At 39.3% G+C, this 19,890-nt stretch overlaps 1 protein-coding gene across 1 annotated transcript in view; it reads right to left on the bottom strand.

Annotated features, from left to right (window-relative positions):
* FGD6 (FYVE, RhoGEF and PH domain containing 6) overlaps positions 1-19,890 on the bottom strand; it is a gene marked incomplete at both ends in the record, with an annotated part of 64,149 nt that overhangs the window by 11,868 nt on the left and 32,391 nt on the right. The window contains 9 exons of the mRNA XM_079533028.1: positions 825-904; positions 2,044-2,127; positions 3,496-3,564; positions 4,071-4,142; positions 4,231-4,289; positions 7,003-7,053; positions 13,551-13,638; positions 14,835-14,991; positions 15,779-15,930. Of these exons, the coding sequence (XP_079389154.1) occupies positions 825-904; positions 2,044-2,127; positions 3,496-3,564; positions 4,071-4,142; positions 4,231-4,289; positions 7,003-7,053; positions 13,551-13,638; positions 14,835-14,991; positions 15,779-15,930 (812 nt within the window). The remainder of the gene's footprint in view (positions 1-824; positions 905-2,043; positions 2,128-3,495; positions 3,565-4,070; positions 4,143-4,230; positions 4,290-7,002; positions 7,054-13,550; positions 13,639-14,834; positions 14,992-15,778; positions 15,931-19,890) is intronic.

Below are 19,890 nucleotides of genomic sequence, written 5' to 3'. Positions count from 1 at the left end.
ATGTCCCATTCAGCACTTCACTGAGATCCATTTCTCATGTCCTGAATTACGCTGTTATTTTAGCTAGATGACCAGAATGACGACTTACAACTTTTATCAGTTAACAGAAATGTCAAAGTGTATTGATATGCCCCATATCCTGTGCTGCTAATGCAATGACACAGAATATCAATCACTCTGGAAGAAAAAAACATACAGAAAAGCAAAGCCTAACATTAACTGAAGTGAATTTTAACACTTTTTCATCACAAAGAAATGCAGTGAGAGGATAATATTTCAATTTACTTAAAAGTTTTTGAAGGTGCAGCAAAGCTGAGAAGGAAGAAAAATCAAAGAGTTTTGTTCCATCTGATTATCAGTTTGCTCTGTTGAAGACAGCAGAATCCCTACCAGCTGAGCAAGCCTTAAGCCTAGATTGCTCAAATACCAGCCACGTTTATTACAGATTTTGCATTTCCATCTATTACTTTACAACAGGGAATCTTCCTTACAGGTCAGAGTGGACTGTATTACAGACTACACATTCATGTGATATCTGTGAATCTGATTATGTACAATGGGTGTCCTTTCTGCCCGCCCATTAAAAAAAGACTAAATATTCAAAATCAGTTTTTAAATGTGAACAAAAGGAATTTAGAACAAAGCTCACTTTATTTCTAGAAATCCATCTGTCAGTCTCTCTATCCTTCCACAGCAACACAAGCAAGGAGTAACTTTTCATTATGTAAGTGTGGAACAAGCTGTAATGAGCTTAGGTTAAAAAACTTTTGAGGCTTGTTTGAAATCACATACTTTTAAAGTCATTATGAGTTCATGAGACTCACCTTGCTGAAAGAATGAAGGATCTCTCTACACTTTCTATGTTCAGTTCATTCTGATAAGCTTCCTGGGATGGCTTTTTAACCTTCAGTCAAGAGAAAAAAAAAAAGGCTTACATTCAAACTGACATGGTACTTTCATGCTGCTTTATTTTTATTTATTGGAAAGTCTCATATGTTTACCATAGAAAGGGCAGATCTTACAGGGATGAGATTGTACAACATCCTTAGAGCCAAGGATTGCAGTAAGAGTACAGAGTGCCCACCATTTTATTTCACTGTGGCAACATAGGAAGACAGAAGATTACAAGGGAATGAAGTTCAGGGGCTGTCAGACACCTCCTGATGTGCTTCAATATTCTCAGGCCCAGCATCTTGTAAGCTTCTCCTGCATCTCTGCAAAAAAGCACACTGCAGGACAACACACAGGCCACTGGTGCGCCCTACATGGGCATCTGTCTGATATCCCCATGGGCTGCATCTCGTGATTCTTCTGAGATACCAAGTTTCAAACACGCAAGATTTTAAAAGTTAAGGGTTTCTGAGCCATGATGAGACATCTGCTGGCAGAAGAGAGGCTGCAGCTCTGCCTGTGAAAGCTCAGGCCTGGGAGCCAGATCTGCATTCTAGCTGAACTCGGTGCTCATTTCTGACAGAACCAGAGATGAGACACTTGATTCCTGAGGCGGTGGTTTGTTGTTCTCACTGTCATGCCAGAGATTGGGTCAATCCATGGCATACATGCTCCTTGTTACTACCTACAGGGGTTGGCTTATCTTTGATGCTTTTCACAAAGACTCAGAATCAAAAGCCGTATCTTCTCTCCCTCTTAGCAGGTCTCTGTAAACCATGGAGTTCTGACCACCAGAATGTTTCTCAGGTAAAGGTACCTGATCTCTGGGTGTCATCAAGAAAAAGCATTCGCAAAACAGAAGATAGGCAGTTTAAACATGGTATAATACAAAAAAAGCAGGCAGACTACTTCTGAGTAAGCCAGCTCTGGATGAAATGCAGGTAAGATGATCCTGTGACAACACAGTTATTAGGAAAACGTAAGACAGTACTCCAACAGTATTTTGCAAGAAACTTTATGCCTGTAGAACTGCTCTGCAATGCAAGCATCTTTAGTATCTCTTTCCAACAATAAATATAGCTGCCTTTTGAAAATTTGAAGACCTAAGTTTAAACACATTTAGAGAAAGACTTGTTTTAGCAAATGACTCACCTTCATTCCAGCCAATGACAGCATGTTGTTGAGTTTGTACATCCCTGACTGAACTGGAGTAGTATACAACAGGGCATCATTAAACTGTAAAGCAGAAGCAACACTTATTAACGACTAAAGACTGTTTAGAGACTGATAATTTCAGATGCATTTTGCAGAAAGTACAAAGCTCTAAATTCAGCTGTCCAAGAGGGCATCTTCTACATCTTATTATTCCACAGACCCCAAGAAACATTTTCTAGCAAAAATTCAGATAACAATAGGTATCTATTTATATCCTTCCTTATGTAAATATACATTTGGCAATGAGCAAACAGTACACAGATGTCAAAGAACATGCTGTTAAGAAGAACAAAAATGTTTCTCTTGTACACAACTGTATTGCATAACAACTTCAGAATTAGGTTAATTGAGGTTAATAGAATTAACCCTCAAAACAATGTAAAATATTCCAGAAACTAGGAGATGGCAGAATTAAGATATTAATTTATGATTCTATAGATAACCATAAATTATTGTTTGTCTCTATGAAATTTACCAGTTTAAATGTGCTCAGTTCTACCAGACTTAGCTTCATTTAATACACCTACTGCTCAGCTGTCAGATGCTTTATTTCCTGTGTTGTTCAACACATGGGTCCAGGCTTTGTTTACTAAACATAAACACAGATCAGGAGACTGAACTGTCTCAAGAGTTTTTGCTATGAGGCTCTTTGAAACATAACCAAAGGTTTCAAGAGCCTACACAACATGATCAATTAAAATTACTGCCTACATCAGTCCTCTGCATGCTACAAACTCATCTCCAGAGAACAAGACAGGCACTTCCAAGCTTAGAATGCAAACTTCATGACCATCTAGGGAAATACTTGTCCTGCGATAACTGAAAGCCAGATTTCAGGCAAGACCCTGGGCCAATAATGTCACAAACTAAACACAGTAACAGTTGTTTTGCTGTCTAAATAGAGGAGAGAAACAAATATTCAACTGGAAACAGAAACTTCAGAAACGCGCAGAAGTTCTAAAACAAAACAACAGCAGGACAGGAAGAGAAGCCAGCACTTTGCTTCCAACTCAGTGCTCCACTTGGGAGGCAAAAGGAGGAGGGAGGCAAGGCTGCAATAGTAGCAGCTGAGCTGTAGGTTTACAATCTGGTACAAGTGGGATGGAGTAATTGTTTTAGTGTTTCAGATAATGTCTTCCCATAAAACTACTGAAATTTTAAACAAGCACTGTTCAAAACAGTACTTTTTGTTGAGAAATTGCTTTCTATTAAAATGTTACTGCTTATGCAGCAATCTGTCTAAACTAGATTGAGCAAGTGTAACAGCAACAAATGGTCATTTTTTCCCCTCCCTGAAGTTTTACTACTTCTTCACATTTGTGGTGCAGCACTTCAATCCCTCAAAATTACACTGGCGTTAGGCACACAGCAATATGCACACCATCTTACCAGAAAAAACATCCGTGGCTGCATGACCTTTCGAGACAGCTTCATCAGCGTTCCTTCCTTCAGAAATATCTAGCACATTAAAACAAGCAATTCAAAACTCAGTTTTTCAAGGCATAAGCTGTATAAACGAGCTGATACGTTCCTTATTTCTTTTTTTTTTTTAATTATTACACCTGAAATGCTGTAGAAGCTTTGTGATTCATGGTGTCCCTCCTCAAAAAGGCTGTTCATCTGTAACTCTCCCTAAAAGCTAAAGGACTGAGTGGTTGCATTGATTTTCCATGCTGCATTTGAAACTATGACAAATAAAAGGTTATGTTTGAGGAAAAACACTGTCTGCAAGATCAGGCAGAGAATCACATTCTAAAAAATGTAAGTTTTCATCAGATACATGTTTTTTAAAAAATAAAATAAAATAATTATACATGTGGGGAGATAGAATTCATTTGACTGTCAGCACCAAATAAAGTGATGGATCATTTCTCTCCTCCATATGTGTCAGTTTCAGTACTGTGTTGGCACGTCACCCATGTCACTTTTGTTACAATCATCTGAATGCCATCTGGAGGACTTACCCTTCCTGGCTGTACAATCTCATGGTGTCCATTTAGACTGTACTGAATCTGCATGAGTTTCTGAAAGTTATCCTACAGAGGAAAAAAAAGATAAGTAGTTTTCCTTTTTAAATAACAGAAAAGGCTTTAATTAGCTAACTTCCTAAGTCAAAATACTTACTCCTTGCTTCATGATGTCATTGGCATGGTTTGCGACTTCTATGACAACAGCTAGAGCATCTGAAGAGTGAAGAAACAATGTGTCATGTAGACCAGTTAGCACTGGTGTCATGGAAATCCCGTGAAAAAATGTAGAATCATAGAATCATTAAGGTCAGAAAAGACCTCTAAGATCATCTAGTCCAACCGTCAGCCCATCACCACCACACCCACTAGCCATGTCCATAAAAATATTCCCCTTCTACACTGTGGCAAGATTTAAGGACCTGACTGAACTGCAGAGTGCTTCCTGTGGATCCCAGAAGCTTTGGATCATGGTTTCGCAGGTGTGCCCTACCAAATCATTGCCTCAACTAACAGGCACAACATCAATCGTTTCCTATAGCTAATAAAGCTGTTTACAAGCAAAATTAATTCTTAGTTTCTCACATCAAGGACTGCTTTAATTTCAACGTCTCTACTTAGAGCAGAAACATCAACAACATTTTAACTTAGACTATATAGAGGTTAATTAAGCTTTTTCAGTTTTACAAAACTGCCCCCAGTGCCAGTCATGGAAGGCTGCCTAGAAAAATTATCCAAATTCTTGTGATTTCTTTCTTCTGCCTTTAGTTTTGTGGTTCTTTGAGGTAACAGTATAAAGTTCAAGCTTCTAAACTTCAGACTGGAAGAAAAAAAATCTCTGAAATAGAAGAGTTATGAAGAGGGATTTTATTAAGTACTGATATTTAATAACTAGCAACTCTGCTGAAATATGCATTTAGCTGTAACTGCAAAAAAGGAGTTATGTAAAAGCATTATGTAAGTTATTGAACAGCAACTCTGTGTATTACACAGAACCCATTTAAGGATCTTATCCAAAAACCTGTGATTGATTTATGTAGGAAAAATAAACCTCATTTAATTGAAAGCTAGCACAACTGCACTGATAAAATGTCATTTAGCACTGAGAAACAGTTCAACACTGCAAATAAATAAATGCAGTTAAACACTCCAAGTAAACATTGCTTAAAAATACTCAGAGAAGCCCACCAACCCAGTTATACCAAAGCCTTGAGTTGCTGTAGGTGTTTTGTTTTTTAAGATATCACCACACTGTTAGCACTTTAGACTATATGTACTTCCTTCTTGATGAGTCCACATTCAGAAAGAAAGCACATTAAAAGATGCAGATTTTTGAACCAAATGGTTCAGAAGGTTATGAAGCTACATATGAAACTAAAGCAAAGTATGAATATGAACTAAAATCTCCTCCTAAGTCAGTCTAAGGAGAATTTAAATAAAGCAAATGTGAGTACAGGAGTCTAACTGTGAAAACACAGAGCACAGAGCAAGCATTAGATAAAAAATTAAGTTTAGATTTAAACATCATGTTATTAACTGAGCCCTGCTGAAAAACAGCTAGTAGTCTCCTACTAGGAAGTTCTGGAGCTGCTCCATCCAAAACACTCTCCAGCTTCCTTAGCTTGAAAGAAAATGAAGCCAAGGGAAATTTAACTAAATCCACGAAGAAAGGAATGAGTACCTGACTTTTTTTGTTGTTGTTGTTATACTTTCCTTCTTCTATCAGCTATTCTATCTATCAAAAACTTAAAACTGTACTTGTTGACTTAGAAAAACTGAAGAATGTTACAGAAAATTGGCTGGTTATTGAAGAGAAACTTCCAAGATTTCAGAGCTACTTACAGAGCCAAGACTCTAAACAAATCTAAACAACAAACCAAAATAATCTATAGCATCAAAAAGTCCACAAGCAAACTGCTTTTTGGAAGGGAAGAACATTCCACTTCCTATATCACTTAGCTGGAATAACTTATTCAAAGGTCATCAGGAAGAATTGTGTTGTTTTTTTCCAAAAATGCTAATCATATCCAAACCTTTGTCTTTTTTCCTCCTTTTTTTTTTTTTTTTTTTTCCCTAAATTGAATTAAACAACAAAGCAAGGTCAAAAGGAATTTAATTATCACAACAAAGATTTTACTGAGTAAGGAGCAGATTTTCTTAATCAGTTTCAAAGCCTGACTATCAAACATAAACTATCATACATATACTATCATACATAAAATTACATACATTGTTACAATTAAGTTTCTGCTTTTATCTTCAGCATAAGCAGTGAGACAAAAATACTGTGGAGTGTACCACCATTAAAAAAAACAAGAAACACAGAAGCTGGAGAAATCACAAGAAAACGTTACATAAAACATACTTCTTTTAAGTTGACTTTCTAAAACGCTCAGTTGCTTATCACACAGTGCAGGCATCAGCTTGTTCGCAACTATAAGAAGTGCAAGACAAACCTCAAGACTCTGATAGAGTCATTTAAAACATTTTTGGGATTATATTTTCACCACTGTCAAATAAACAAATATATCTAAACGTCTTGAGAATGATAAATATTCATAAATGTTATGGCACTAATACCAAGAGACATAGCTGTAGGACAGTGAACTTGGCTCAGCACATCCAAGGCACTCATGTAGTGCATTCCTACCAGCTACATCTGTGCAGCCCTCCTGAAGATATGGGCTTGCACAAATGCCATCGAAGAGAACAACATAAATAACTGGGCCTCATGCAAACGGAATGGAAACACTGTCTAGAAGCACTCCTAGGACTGCTGAGCAGCAGAGGCATTTAGACTAAGCGCGTGTACAACTCGGAACAGAAAACATTTCTACTTACCAGCTTAGCATTCTGCATGCATTTAAGATTTAGAAACTTTGTCATATTTACATAAGTTGTTGTTTCTTAAGAATAAAGGGATATTTACCTTGAGTATCCCTATAATCTGCAGATTCTTCTAAAAGGTTTTTTAAATAATCTGTATAAAGAAAAATAACAGGGGCATTTTTGTTAAAGAAATAAACAGCATCAGAAAGCATTAAAACCCAACATTTTCCTAGCAATCTGCTTTTCAGGCACACCTATGCCACAAAGGTCTATCACCACGTAACCTTTTAAATTTGTCCAGGTAATAACATAAGGAAAAGTAGCATTTCCACAATGAAAGTATATAATGATATCTTGCTCAGGGAAGAACAAAAAAGCAGTGACTTTCTCTAAAGGGAAGTGATATTTGTGAGTATTATTCTGGAACAAAACAAAACAAGCGGATGGAAGACAAGTACACACTTGCAATCATTTATAATTAAGATGACACAAGAAAGTTTGAAGATTATAGATAATCTTCTGAAGATTATTATAGATAATTATCTACAGGAGCTGAGAAAAAAAGTAACCCAATACAGCAAATCTGATTATGATCAATATTTTTCAGTTAAAAAATTATAAGTTTATAAATTATTCTCACAAATTATAAGCCAGTTTAGATGTTTTCACAGGAACTGTTGGTTTTCAATTGCAAATTTAGTTCTTCAACCACGAGGTGGCACTCTCAGTACATTCAAGACAGTAGTTTTTTCATCTATTTTACTCAGATAAAATTAACTCCAAATGTCTGACAATATGAGAAAACATCCCTCCTGAGATTCCATTCCCTGGTCTTGTGTCTAGTTCACCAAAAAGTATGCTATCCTGTCAAAGGCAAACACATGGCCTCAGTACAGCTCCGAACTGCTTAAATTTGAAAGAAACACAACTTTCTAAGGCACTTCCAAGGGAATACAGGTTTCAGGTTGATATTATCAACAAATACTAATTCATAATTGTCTTTTAAATGAGGTATTCACATTCTGGCTGATTTAGAGAAAATGGATTGTATATGATCTAGGAAATGTTCAATTTCAGCTTAGCAGTTGTACACGTCTCATGTAGGAGTGAAAGAATTCAGCTCCCAGATGTATGCCCTACCCAGATTCATCCTTTCACTCAAGAAGGATCGAGAGCCAATTGTTCCTGCCTTCATAGGACGTCTTGCTTCATGCATGCCCCTCAGAGAGCACTCAGAATACTGTAATGGTTTCCTTATGCAAAATAAGGGAATTATGAAATGCGTTTCTGCAGTCGAAACACCACGAAGAGCGAGAAATCTTGTCAGTTCATGAAAGCTTTGAGACAAACAAAACTACGGGAAGAAAAATATTTGGCACTGAAGCTTTATGTTTTGGCAAAGACCTAAGGGAGGATCCAAGAGAAGCATGAAGAGCAGGTTGGGATGAAGGAGCAGGGCCTTGCTGGGGGCAGCTGTGGGTGAGCAGGGGGGTGGGAGCGCTGGGAGGTCTGGCTGGGCCTGGGAACACCCACAGCCTGCTGCTCCACTTCAGGTTCTGGCTGATCCTTATCAGGGAACGGCCAGCGCCCGATTTTAACATGAGCCTGACATGGCACAAACTTTTCCAGCTCCATAAAACTGCATCCTTCACGTGTCTCCACATCTTTTCCTGTAGTATCTACCAGACCTTCAAGCGCAGCACTTAGGTGCACACATGTTCCGCTAAAAAATGAGTTCACCTTGTCTCAGCTTGGGTTGTGTTTGTAAGAAACTGGCATAAGACTAAAACCAACAGGAGGTATTTTACAAGGAACTGAGAGGTGTCCGCATGGTTTTTAACTTGGTTCCTGCAGGAACCCACTTCACACACACACAGCAGCTGCTCTCCCCTGCCTCAGTGTCATTAAGTAGGAGCTGCACGTTACCGCCCAGGCTGAGTGAGCATCATGGGCACCTTTCATAAAGAAAACAGACTGAAGTTATATTGCAACTCAGCCTCCACCAGAGCCAGAACAAAGGGCTCCAGGAGACACCTCCCAGCATAAAAGCGTGAGTCCCTACAGCTTATACAGAAACTACAGCTTCTTAAAACTGCCAGCCACAGAGTCACTTCTTTGAGGACTGGGAACAAGAGGTCAGGTGGATGTAATTCACTAATCTGCAAATGCTCCACTGGCACTTTCTAGTACATGGAAACATCCAATTTAATATTCAAAGTAACTGCACTGAAAACTTAAAACCAGAGACCCAACACGGGAGCTAATTGCTTCTTGGCACATTCCTGCCTTATGACACATTCCCCCAAAGAACAATACTTCACCTCATACCATTTGTGGGGTTTTGTTTTCAACTGTACGTATTAGCACTTTAAATCATATCCACAGATAACAGAGGGAAAATTAAAGAGAGATTTTAACATAGCAACCTGATCTAGAGGGAGGTGTCCCTGCCTATAGCAGGGGAGTTGGAACTGGGTGATCTTAAGGGTCCCTTCCAACCCAAACATTTCTATGATTCTATGATAACTGCAACCATTTAAAATTCTGTATTTAAAAAGGAAGGCAGCTCTTGTACTGCAAGACGGAAACAGACAAAAAAACTTCCGGCTGCAAAATCCTGGAAGTGGTAAATAAGTAATTTTGATCTCTTTATGTGTATCTGGCAAGTAAACAGCTAAAACTCAGCTTCAGAGAAGCAGTGTGATGGACTGTTTTAGTTTCTTCTGCGCATACACACTGGAAATTCTGTGCTTTGCAACAACTGTCTGGAGGTACTGCCTTAAGCTCTGCAAACAGACTATTTCACAGACATGAACAGATTTAGCAAAAACATTCCTAGATAAAATAAATACAGAAGTTAAATACTAAGGTGGAATGGTATCTGTGTTCTTCGCCAAATTTTTTCCCCTTTGAAATGTACTTCAGTTATTCAGACATTTTACTCAGAGTTGTTCTACACGAGACACTGGTTTCTGGGTGAAAACATGAAACACATATACATTACGGACCGCTTTCCACAACTGCAGAATAAAATATAAATCATATTAATAATATTAAAACTATCAACAGCGTCAGACCCTCAGCACCGGGGTTTCCTTCTGTTGGTTTAAACAGAAAGGAGATGATCATACCGATCATCCTAGGACAAATCTGACAGTAAGCACGGACCTGCTTTAATGTAATAGAGAACAGTACAAGCGATGTAACAATAAAACAGAAGTTGAGACTGTGCAGGAAATTAGGTGGAAAGATTATTTTTAAATTAAAGAGCGCTGAAAGAGAACTGTAGCATTGTAAATGGCACAGAAGTCTGACTAACACCCAAGCAAGTCGCAATCTCTGTTTCACAACTGATAGCAACCTCCCAGCTGCATGACAATGCAAGCCTCCCATTGATCACAACACAGCAAAGAGGCCATCCTAGCAAAACAAATCGTATCAACATATCTCCATGAGAAGAGAAAACCCATCCAAAATCCCTGGTCACCCAAATACTACATTTCATGCCATAGAATAACTGACTTCATGTAAACAAGATGCATGCATTAATTTACACAAACCACTTCAAGAGGAATACAAGTATTTACATTGGGAAATACTACTTCTCTGAAAGAGTGGTCAGGCACTGGAATGGGCTGCCCAGGGAGGTGGTGGAGTCACAGACCCTGCAGGTGTTCAAGGAATGTTTGCATTTTGTGTTGAGGGACATGGTTTAGTGAGAGCTATTGGTGATGGGTGGATGGTTGGACTGGGTGATCTTGAAGGTCTTTTCCAACCCTGGTGATTCTGTGATTCTGTGAAAAGAACCACACTACCAGAGAAAGGCTTTTTAATAGAAAACATGCTAATTTTTGTCTGACTTCTTCCTCTACTTATATTCTGAAGGCAGACCTTAAACATGTCTTCAGAAAGGTAGATTTAAAAATTAAAATTCATAATTTTGCTACATACCCCAAAACACAACAAAAATCAACACACAAGCATTGGTTTACGACAAATTGTTCTTATGCCTTCCATCCACCTGACAGAAGCCAGTAATTCATTTTTCCTTCATGCTAGAGGCCAGTAGCTATCACTTCTACTCTTCTGCTTCATTAACTACTTCTTGTCTCAAATTGTCCAATTTAATTACATTGAACTCAAAGCATTCATTCTCAAAATGGAATTGGCCTCAAGTCTGACAATTCTATTTCTGAGCTGTGAAAGAGCAGTGTGCGCTCAAAAGCGGATTTTTCAATCGCCCTCAGCCTCCCATCACTCAGCTGAGGATAACAAGAGACACCATCTCTCTCTCTACAAGCCTTGTGTTGTGAAAAAGAGGATAGAAACTTATCATATGACAGGGAAGTGCTTGCTTGTATTGTACAAGTCTTCTACTCAAACCAGATTTTCTGGAGGAGAGATTCACCTCACCTTCATTTCTTCCTGTTAAAAATACGAAGTCTCTAATTAACCTCCCCAGCAACCCAGTTAATATTTGCTGTATAGAGCTCAGGGTTATGTGGGAAAGGGGAATTTTCCTTGGTGGGATGGAAAAGCTGTATAATTAAATAGAAATACAGCTGAGTTGTGCCTCTCCTTGCCAGATTTCTAAGTCCACCTGCTCCTTTTGTTAGCACAAAAGCAACTATACTTCAGAGCACAGCAACAATCTTGTAGCAGCAGGTTACTAGTACAAAGCTGTCCTACCGACACAGCATCTAAATAGCAAGAAATCCCTGCTGACTCAGGCCTTGCAGCTTCGTTTCCTGGATTGTTTTTTCTCCTCTAAGCCACTGCCCCCTCCTCAGCCACACACAGATGCCCATTGTCTCTGCCTGGGGCTGCTGCTGCATCACTGCAGCATCACTTTTGTTTTGCTCACTCCAACTGCAGAGCCGAATACTCGGTATATCCTCCAAAGGCTTTGTTCAGAGATAACTCAGTATTATACAGAGCTGCTAGAAGGTAACAATGTGGAGAAGTCATCCACTGAGATATAGGAGAGTGAAAATCTCAGAAGACAGTGTGAAATGGCGTGAATAATTGAACACAGCAAAAATGAAAGAGATCCAAAATAAAAGCCCCCTGCCACAGCATAATTCATTTTTTAGTCTGATCTCTTTCATTCCTCTCATGGGACATGAGAAATTTATTTTTCTAAAGCAGTAACCAGCACTGCAATCCAATTCATGTAAATAGCATGTGTGTTTACAGATTTTATTAAAGTTGGGTGGCCCCAGCCAGAACTCCACATAAGCCAGCCAACAAAGGATGAGATTTTCAGGTCTTGTCTAAAACAGCTGCTCCCTGCCATAATGACAATTAACAGTTACAAAGAAGTCTCCTTCTACTTCATAGTAGTAGTGTTTCTGTGCCATTCATCACTGACATCTCTCACTTTGCTATGTATATTGACAAAGGAATTGTTCCCCTGTTCCGCCTTTTTATTGGAAACCTTTGAACTTATCCAAGGCATCTCCACTGATTGAGGGATACATAGCAAGCCTACACAATGCCTTGAGCCAGCGTCCTTATAAAATAAAGCAACTCCTCAAATGCCTTCTTGTGGTTTTAATTTTATCAATTAAAAGACACTAATATTTTCTCCCACAAAGTTGTTTGTTTGATAAAGGCTTTTAACCCCTTTTTCCCAACTGTGACTTCCATGAGACAATTAAAAAGAAAACAGTTCAGGTTAATAACTTAGCAACTTCTCCACAGCGCTGAAGTTTGTATCTCCCACAGCATCACTAGTCTAAGTACTTGCTGGGGAAACGCCAACAAGCTGCTACCGAGCCAAACAAAGGGTCATACAGCATTTTATTTTGCAGTTACTGCATAAACAGAGGCTATTTTTAAATAGGTCATCAAGAAGCAACTTCCAAAAACAATGCCTTAAGTATTTCCAAATCCTTACAGGAGCCATCCCCCTCTTACAACAAACACATCTCAAAATACTTCACAAAGGAGAGGCCCACACCACTGCACTCCTTTTACAGAAAATGAAAGTACTGCATCAAGGAGACAACTTCCTCAAGGTCACCTAGACATGCCAGTGCCAAAGCCCAGTACAGAGCCCAGATTTTGTAGTCCTGTACCAGGTCATGCCCCTGCAACAAGTCTTGAGTGCTTAACAGTTAACATTTACCAAACCCACACTTCTTTTTTTTAAAGGAGAAAGGTTTTCAAAGTCAAAACACATGGGCAGGAGAGAAATGGAGAAACTACTTGCAAGAAAAGCTTACAGATGCACAGACAAATCTTTCAGTTCCTCCTCGTTTCTAGTTTTCCATACTACTATTTTTCATTAAAAAAAAAAAAAAAATTCAAAAGGGGAGCTTTCCAACCCTCAGTAAGAAAATTACTGTCTTTAATTACCACAGAAACAAGCGAAAAACACCAACAATTTCATGTTTTCCAAGTACCACTGAATTTACCACTGGGGAACACACCACAACGCTGGGAATATTAGCATTTCACTTGTGAATCTTGTTGCAGTCTGTGTTACCAAAGAAAGCCTCCAAGCCCATGCTGCATTTTCAAAAAAGCTTTATATAACTGAGGTCAGAGAAACATGCTTTGCAGATGGATACAACCGCCCGAAAACACGTTTTCTGGAATACACGAACACTGGTTTCTTAAGATTGTATAAAAGCTTGGCTGTACCTGTCAAAAGGAGTCTGTACTGGGGAATCCTCTGAACTGGCTTGAGCAGATAGTGCTTGAGGGCCAGACTAGCACAGCGGGGGCTCATCTGAAAGAAACAGTCAACATAAGCAACAATTCTATGGTAGTCAAGGGCTCCAGTAAAAGCAAACTGAACTACAAAGAGTTGTCGACAATATCAGATAAGCTGATCTTAAAGGTGTGACTACTGTAGCATTACACTGCACCACAAAGCAAGTATTTCCCTGTGTGGAAGATGTATGTAAAATTAATCATGAGTTAAAAGACATCAGTAAACATCCATACTCTCTGTGAATTCAAAATAGGTTATTTTGCTTATAAAGGAGAGAAGTGGATCCTCCCAGAAATAAAGGAAAGGGCAGTTGCAAAGACATGCTAATTTGTAATCACTGTAAATGTCCATTAGGAGGAAAGGCAGAGAAGAGAGCAGTAACCACTCAAGGAGTTTTAATTAATCCAAACATCTAAAGACAACACACAATTAAAAGATCCATGCTTTAAAAAAAAAAAAAAAAACAATTATCTTGAGTTTGCCTTCAAAATAACATGTATCAGAAACACTGAGTCCTTGAAGACTTCTTACTGCACTTGTGGACTCTACCTCAAGCTCTTCCTTTGCCTGCTCTAAATAGCCTTTTTAAGGATTTGTAAACTAGCAGAGAAGAGATTACTCAAGGGGAAGCTTGCATCATAGGAGGTAAATTCATAGACTGTGTGGATCGTGTTCTGATCTCCTTTCTGATTTAAGAGGATTATGTAAAAATCTGGCATTGCTTTTAGCGACATGAATCAGCTTTCAACTGATTGTTGCATGTGCTGGATTTAAAAGCTTCTACAAATATGTAGACTGTTAAGACTCACTTTTGTATGTTTCTAACTGAAATGAAATATGATTCCCATGAGTAAGCTACTACCCTGTATTGTGGTGGAAAAATCAACCTGCTTAAAATAAGACAGTTAATCTTTGCATTATGGTCAAGAGACCAAGCCCAAAAAAGCAACTGGTGATTTTGCTAGTATGCCTTTGATACAACTTGTAGCAAGTACTGAATTTTCTGAAAACGAAAGTCTTTTGGCAGCCAGCATCACTAATTACTTTGGAAAATTTGAATGTCTTTTCACTTTCACCCTATAAGGGCTCAACCCAAGACCCAGCAGAAAAAAAAAAAATCAAATTAGAGAGTGGTCTCTAAAGTCTTACGTAAAAATGACAACTGCTAAAAAGTTACAAAATAGGATATATGTTAAAAAAGAACACAGTACCTCAAAGTCTTTCACTACCGAGGCAAAACCTGCGTTCTTCTTACACTGTTCATCTAACAGCGCAATATTTTTATCAAATTCTTTGATGTAAGTTGAGTACATCTTTAAGTAGGGGCCCTTTTTCACAAATATGTCAGCAATTCTTTGATGTTCAAGCCTAGAAACAAGAACAGAGCAATTAGTCACAAAAAGGTATACATGCTAACCTTGCAGCAAGATATCGATCATCTTCACGGTAAGATGTGACAGTTGATTTCTGAACAAAACAGTCCAGCAGACAGGCGTTCAGCTCATGAGCTATTGTGAAAAGTCTAACCAGGCACACTTCTGCATGCTAATTTGGAGTTAGATCGCAACCACTTGATTCAGTCAAATGATCTGGAACCATTTGAACACATTAAAACAAGCTGGATTTCCAGGGAAACAGATCTTCAAACTTCAAGATGGTGTCTCGCTCAGGATTACAGTCTTTACTCATTTCAGTGCCTCTGTCTGTACACTTTCTTTGGCTGGCTTAGGTCCACCCACCAGTGTAACTGAGAATGGACTCCAGCAGGACTGCCCATCAGCACTGTCTGGTGAGTAAACTTCAACTATCTTGGAAAGGCAAATCAATTTTCATGAAAGCCTCCTGTTCCTCTCATGCAGTCCATTTATCGTGCCCACGCACACGCAGAAACAAGAACTTTCAACTGAAACCTATGTTTTAAACAAAAAAGTGTGGTTGCTTAAAGCATGTGCTGACATGCCTTCTGGATGCCACTCAGTGCCAAATCAAACAGCAAAACGGAAAGGTACCCCTGTACCTTCAAAGCCAATTCTGTCATTTATGAAGGCATGTGAAAAACAAACGAGAGTCAGACTGTGGTCACGTGGAGTCTTTAAAACCCCACAGACAAATCTTAACTACATCAAAGGAGCGGTGCTCCTTCACTGATAGTCACCAATGAGACAATCGCTCCTCCAGCTCCCTCAGGAGGTCCCGGTTGAGCTCGTACAGCTGAGGTAGGTAGTACAGGATCTGATTCAGGATTCTGTCCTCAATCACAGGCTTCCCGAGCTGCCTAGAGGCGTGTGCCACCGCGTCCCGGAAATCCTGCCGGAGCACAAAGAGAAGCCCTCACCATGAGCCAACAGCCTTCAAAGCACAGTGCAGACATCAGTGTTTTCTCTGCAGACATTCCAGGCCCTGCTCCCTATTACCAAAGAGAGGAGGGTGCCATCTGGGTTATGTTTCCCTGCAGCTTCAACTCACTCCCTTGGGTCAGCCTTAATCCCTTCAGTTTGATGCCAGAGCTTGACTCTCTCACTCCTGGACATACGCTGTGGAGGTTGTTCATTATTTTTTAAACACACCCTTAAGAAATGAGCTGATACTACACATGAGGAAACTAGAGTGAAAAAGCACTTCTATCTGCAAAGGTATTGGTCGCCTTGAGCATCTTCTTGCTCAGATTTGGGTCAAAAAGCAAAAATGTTACATCAGTCAATGCAATCATAATAATCATAATCTAAAACCATATTTTTTCTTATTTGGCAGTTATTTACAAATGCATTCTAGGAAGATGTGCTGCCTGGATTAAAAATGCTGTGTCACAAGAACTTTCTATACGTAGCAGCTCTCACAGGAAAATACACATTAACAAAGAGCTATTTTAACAACGCACTGGAACTGTGAGATTTCAAATGTTGTCCATTATCAAAACAACACTGCTACCTTCAAAACATTCCCAGGAAGGAGCAAAACTGCATTAACCACTGAAGGGTCCTGGAGTATTTTTATGCTTCAACCAGCTCTCAACAGGGCAGAGCTAAGTTTATTGGCCCTTATTAAACTACTCAGAATTAAAATCTTGGCCCTGGTCAAGTCAGTATGGCTAGGATTGTACACATAATGAAATGTGGGATCCATTAGGCAAGGTGTTTTCCCTGATCACAGAAAATTTTCAAAAAAGATTTAGCAATTCAGCATTTCACTCAAAAAAAATAATCAAAAACATAACTTTAAAATGAGAAAAAAGAAAATCCAAATATATATTTTTATCATGTCTCACTTGAAGTTGGGCATCAGCATAAAACAGTTTGTAATAGCTCTTCTTAGTTTGCATCTGTTGAAACCTAATAATGCATACAAAATCTATAGGTGACCCGAAAAAGGTGACTATATGGCATGTTCCTGTGTGCAGTGATGAGGCACATTTTTAAATACACATGGGGTTCACATCTGGCTTTGAAATTTTGTAGGGTTCTTTGGTTAAGATAAAAAAAAGAATGAGGCTCACACACACACACAAGTCTACTGCTCCAGGTCTCACTGGCTATCTCATCAGCCCAGCATCTGGCACTATTTAGGGTTTGTCAGACTCCAGTCTCAGCTTTCTCCTGGCCTCTCCTCATTACATCAGCAAGCTCCAGACAGCTTCTTGCTCTGTGACCCTGGGTCGGGAAGGCTGCGCCAGGGCACAGTTATGACAAGAAACTGAAAAGAGATACAGGGCGATGGCTGTGATGGGGAAGGCTGAGAACTAAATGCAAGGGAGTTAAAAAACAGATGGCGTTATTCATATGGAAATGCTCTGTTTTACATCCTCTGTGTAGACTAGTGACACATGGGTTAACTACCAGCTGCATCTTATGGGTTTTTCTGACCCTAGGGCATTGCTTAACACTGAAATGATACATGGAATTACAATGGCAAAAGCTCAAACGAGGCCTTCTGAAGAGCTCCATGCAAAATGCACCATCATATTATGATAATATTCCCCTCAAAAATCCCATGCACACACAATATACTGTATATGCTCTGCCATGGGGTGGAACAAGAATTTTCTCCGAGCACTATAAGCCTACTTGCATGATGAAAAGAAAAGTGGTTTTGTCTGTAACGAAATCAACAAGCCCAGCTTTTCCCTGGCCACACAATAAACGGCGAGCAGGGAGCCAGGTTTAAGCACCAGTAGATAAGACAGGAATGTCACTTGTAGTTAAGAGCATTTATTTAACTTCTAGATATAGCATTCAAAGAGCCTGCAGGATGTTTTTCAAATGCAGGGGGTTTGGGTTTCTCTATTGGCTTGATCCAAAGTCCATCAGCCTCTCTGGGCTTTGGATCATGCTGTCAAAGACTGCGCCATGAGCACAGCCAACCAAAACTTTGTTTTCTCACCCCTGCTTCTCCCTCCACAACCGAGGAAAGGGAGGAAGCCCTGCAGAAAGGAAACAGAGGGAAGAAAGATAACGTGAAGCTTTCAAATGATGCAAACCAGACTGCTGAACAACAAAGGCGATAAACTTCAGAGCTTTTTTTCCCCTTCTTTTTTGGAATCATCAAGTCTCCACTTCAGAGGCGGCGCAATGTATTTGTCACTGTAATCATACTAAGATTTATTTATAACCTGGCAGTGGGTGTGAAGTAACTGTCATGCCAAGTTCATCTCGAGATAAACCTGGGAGGTGAATGCAGAGAGCACATGCCTGAGGAGAGGGGGTAGAAAAGCCAAACAGATGGAGCGGGTCTCCAGCTAGCAGTGCTGCCATTCAAGTACTGCCTTCCCAGAAAGCAATTCCTCATCTAAAAGGACCAGAACCTACAGCGGCTCTGTTTTAATTACTAAACATAAAACATACTAACTTAAATAGTAAAATCTGAAATTTTACTCCAAACGGCAGAAGCTATTCAGTCAAGTTCTTTTTTTTCATATGGGAAAGTTCCTTTTTTACATACAAGTGGCTTCAAAATTAGAAATTACAGGAATACCAAGTTAACACACCAGCACCTAATTCCTTCTAAAACTAAATCTGTGCACCAGATTCATAAAACCAGAATAAAAACAGAACCACTGCTGCAAATAATACACGCATTGCTCTGATATCTATAAATATCTACAAAAAGTGGCTCATGTTACAAAGATATTTAGCATGTAGTACTAACATAATGCTGCTGACAAGCACTGCTTTCTTCAGTCTGTTCAAAGACGGCCACCTGAGCTGCCCTAGAAATTACTGTGTTGGAAGCAGTGCAGCAATTCACCACAGTTAATTTTAAAGCAAGGTTTTATAATTAAAAATGAGCCTTCTGAATACTTCTAAAATTCTTTGCCATGCTTTGGAATTAATGTGCTTATTTCACTAAAAAACACCACCTGCAACTCTGGACCAAATATTTCATATGCTGTATGACACAAAACAAGAGATTATGAATCTGAAACTGGGATGATTCATACACTTTCAAACTTACTACTTCCTTTCAGAAGATGAGAGGCTGTTGTACACTTCCTGAAAACTGCTTTTTGAACTACTGGGTTTGAGTTTCTACATCATATTCTGGTCCAAAGGTAATCACAGAATCATAGAATGGTTTGGGTTGGAAGGGACCTTTAAGATCATCTAGTCCCAACCCCCCTCTTAGTGGCAGGGACACTTCCCAATAATCCATGCTATTTATGCAATGGCAGTTGCCTTCACCCAGACACTTGAAGAGGATGGCATCCATAACCATCCCTGGAAAGTACGTTCTTCCCAAACCACCCAAAATAATCTCATATCTCATTCATTCTAGACTAAGACAGCAGCCCACTAGGTACTTGTCCATATGAAAATCTAGTTCAAGCAGTTTTAAAGGCTTCTGAGAGTATGTTTTTTTGCTGAATTAATGCCTGGTAAAACATTCTCAATTCAAAAACCTCAGAGAATTTTGTTTATTCTATCAGTATAACCCCCCCTGCTAGAGCTGTTCCATTTTTTAAACAGAAGAAGGATACCAACATTGCTGTTTCTGCTTGACCCTCTCCTTCAACCCCTCCTTTAATACAGTTTCCTTAAATAAGCAAACAGCAGTGATATCTGAAATAATTCTGACCCCATTATGAATCATCTATGCCCAGCCCACGCACTTCCCCTCTGCAAAGGCCCTGAGTCACAATTCCTCTCTTTCCACTGGAGGATTCCCAGTGCAATGCCAAGCAACCTGCCCATCTCAGCAAAGAAGGAGCAAAAGCAGATGTTTAGCTGTGTACTAACAGGACTAAATTCCCACTCAGTTGCTGACTGATTAACT

This window comes from Tetrao urogallus (assembly GCF_951394365.1).
Source record: "Tetrao urogallus genome assembly, chromosome: 1".
Taxonomy (NCBI): domain Eukaryota; kingdom Metazoa; phylum Chordata; class Aves; order Galliformes; family Phasianidae; genus Tetrao; species Tetrao urogallus.
The sequence above is the reverse complement of the archived record's forward strand: the minus strand, read 5'-3'. Positions and strand labels throughout refer to the sequence as shown.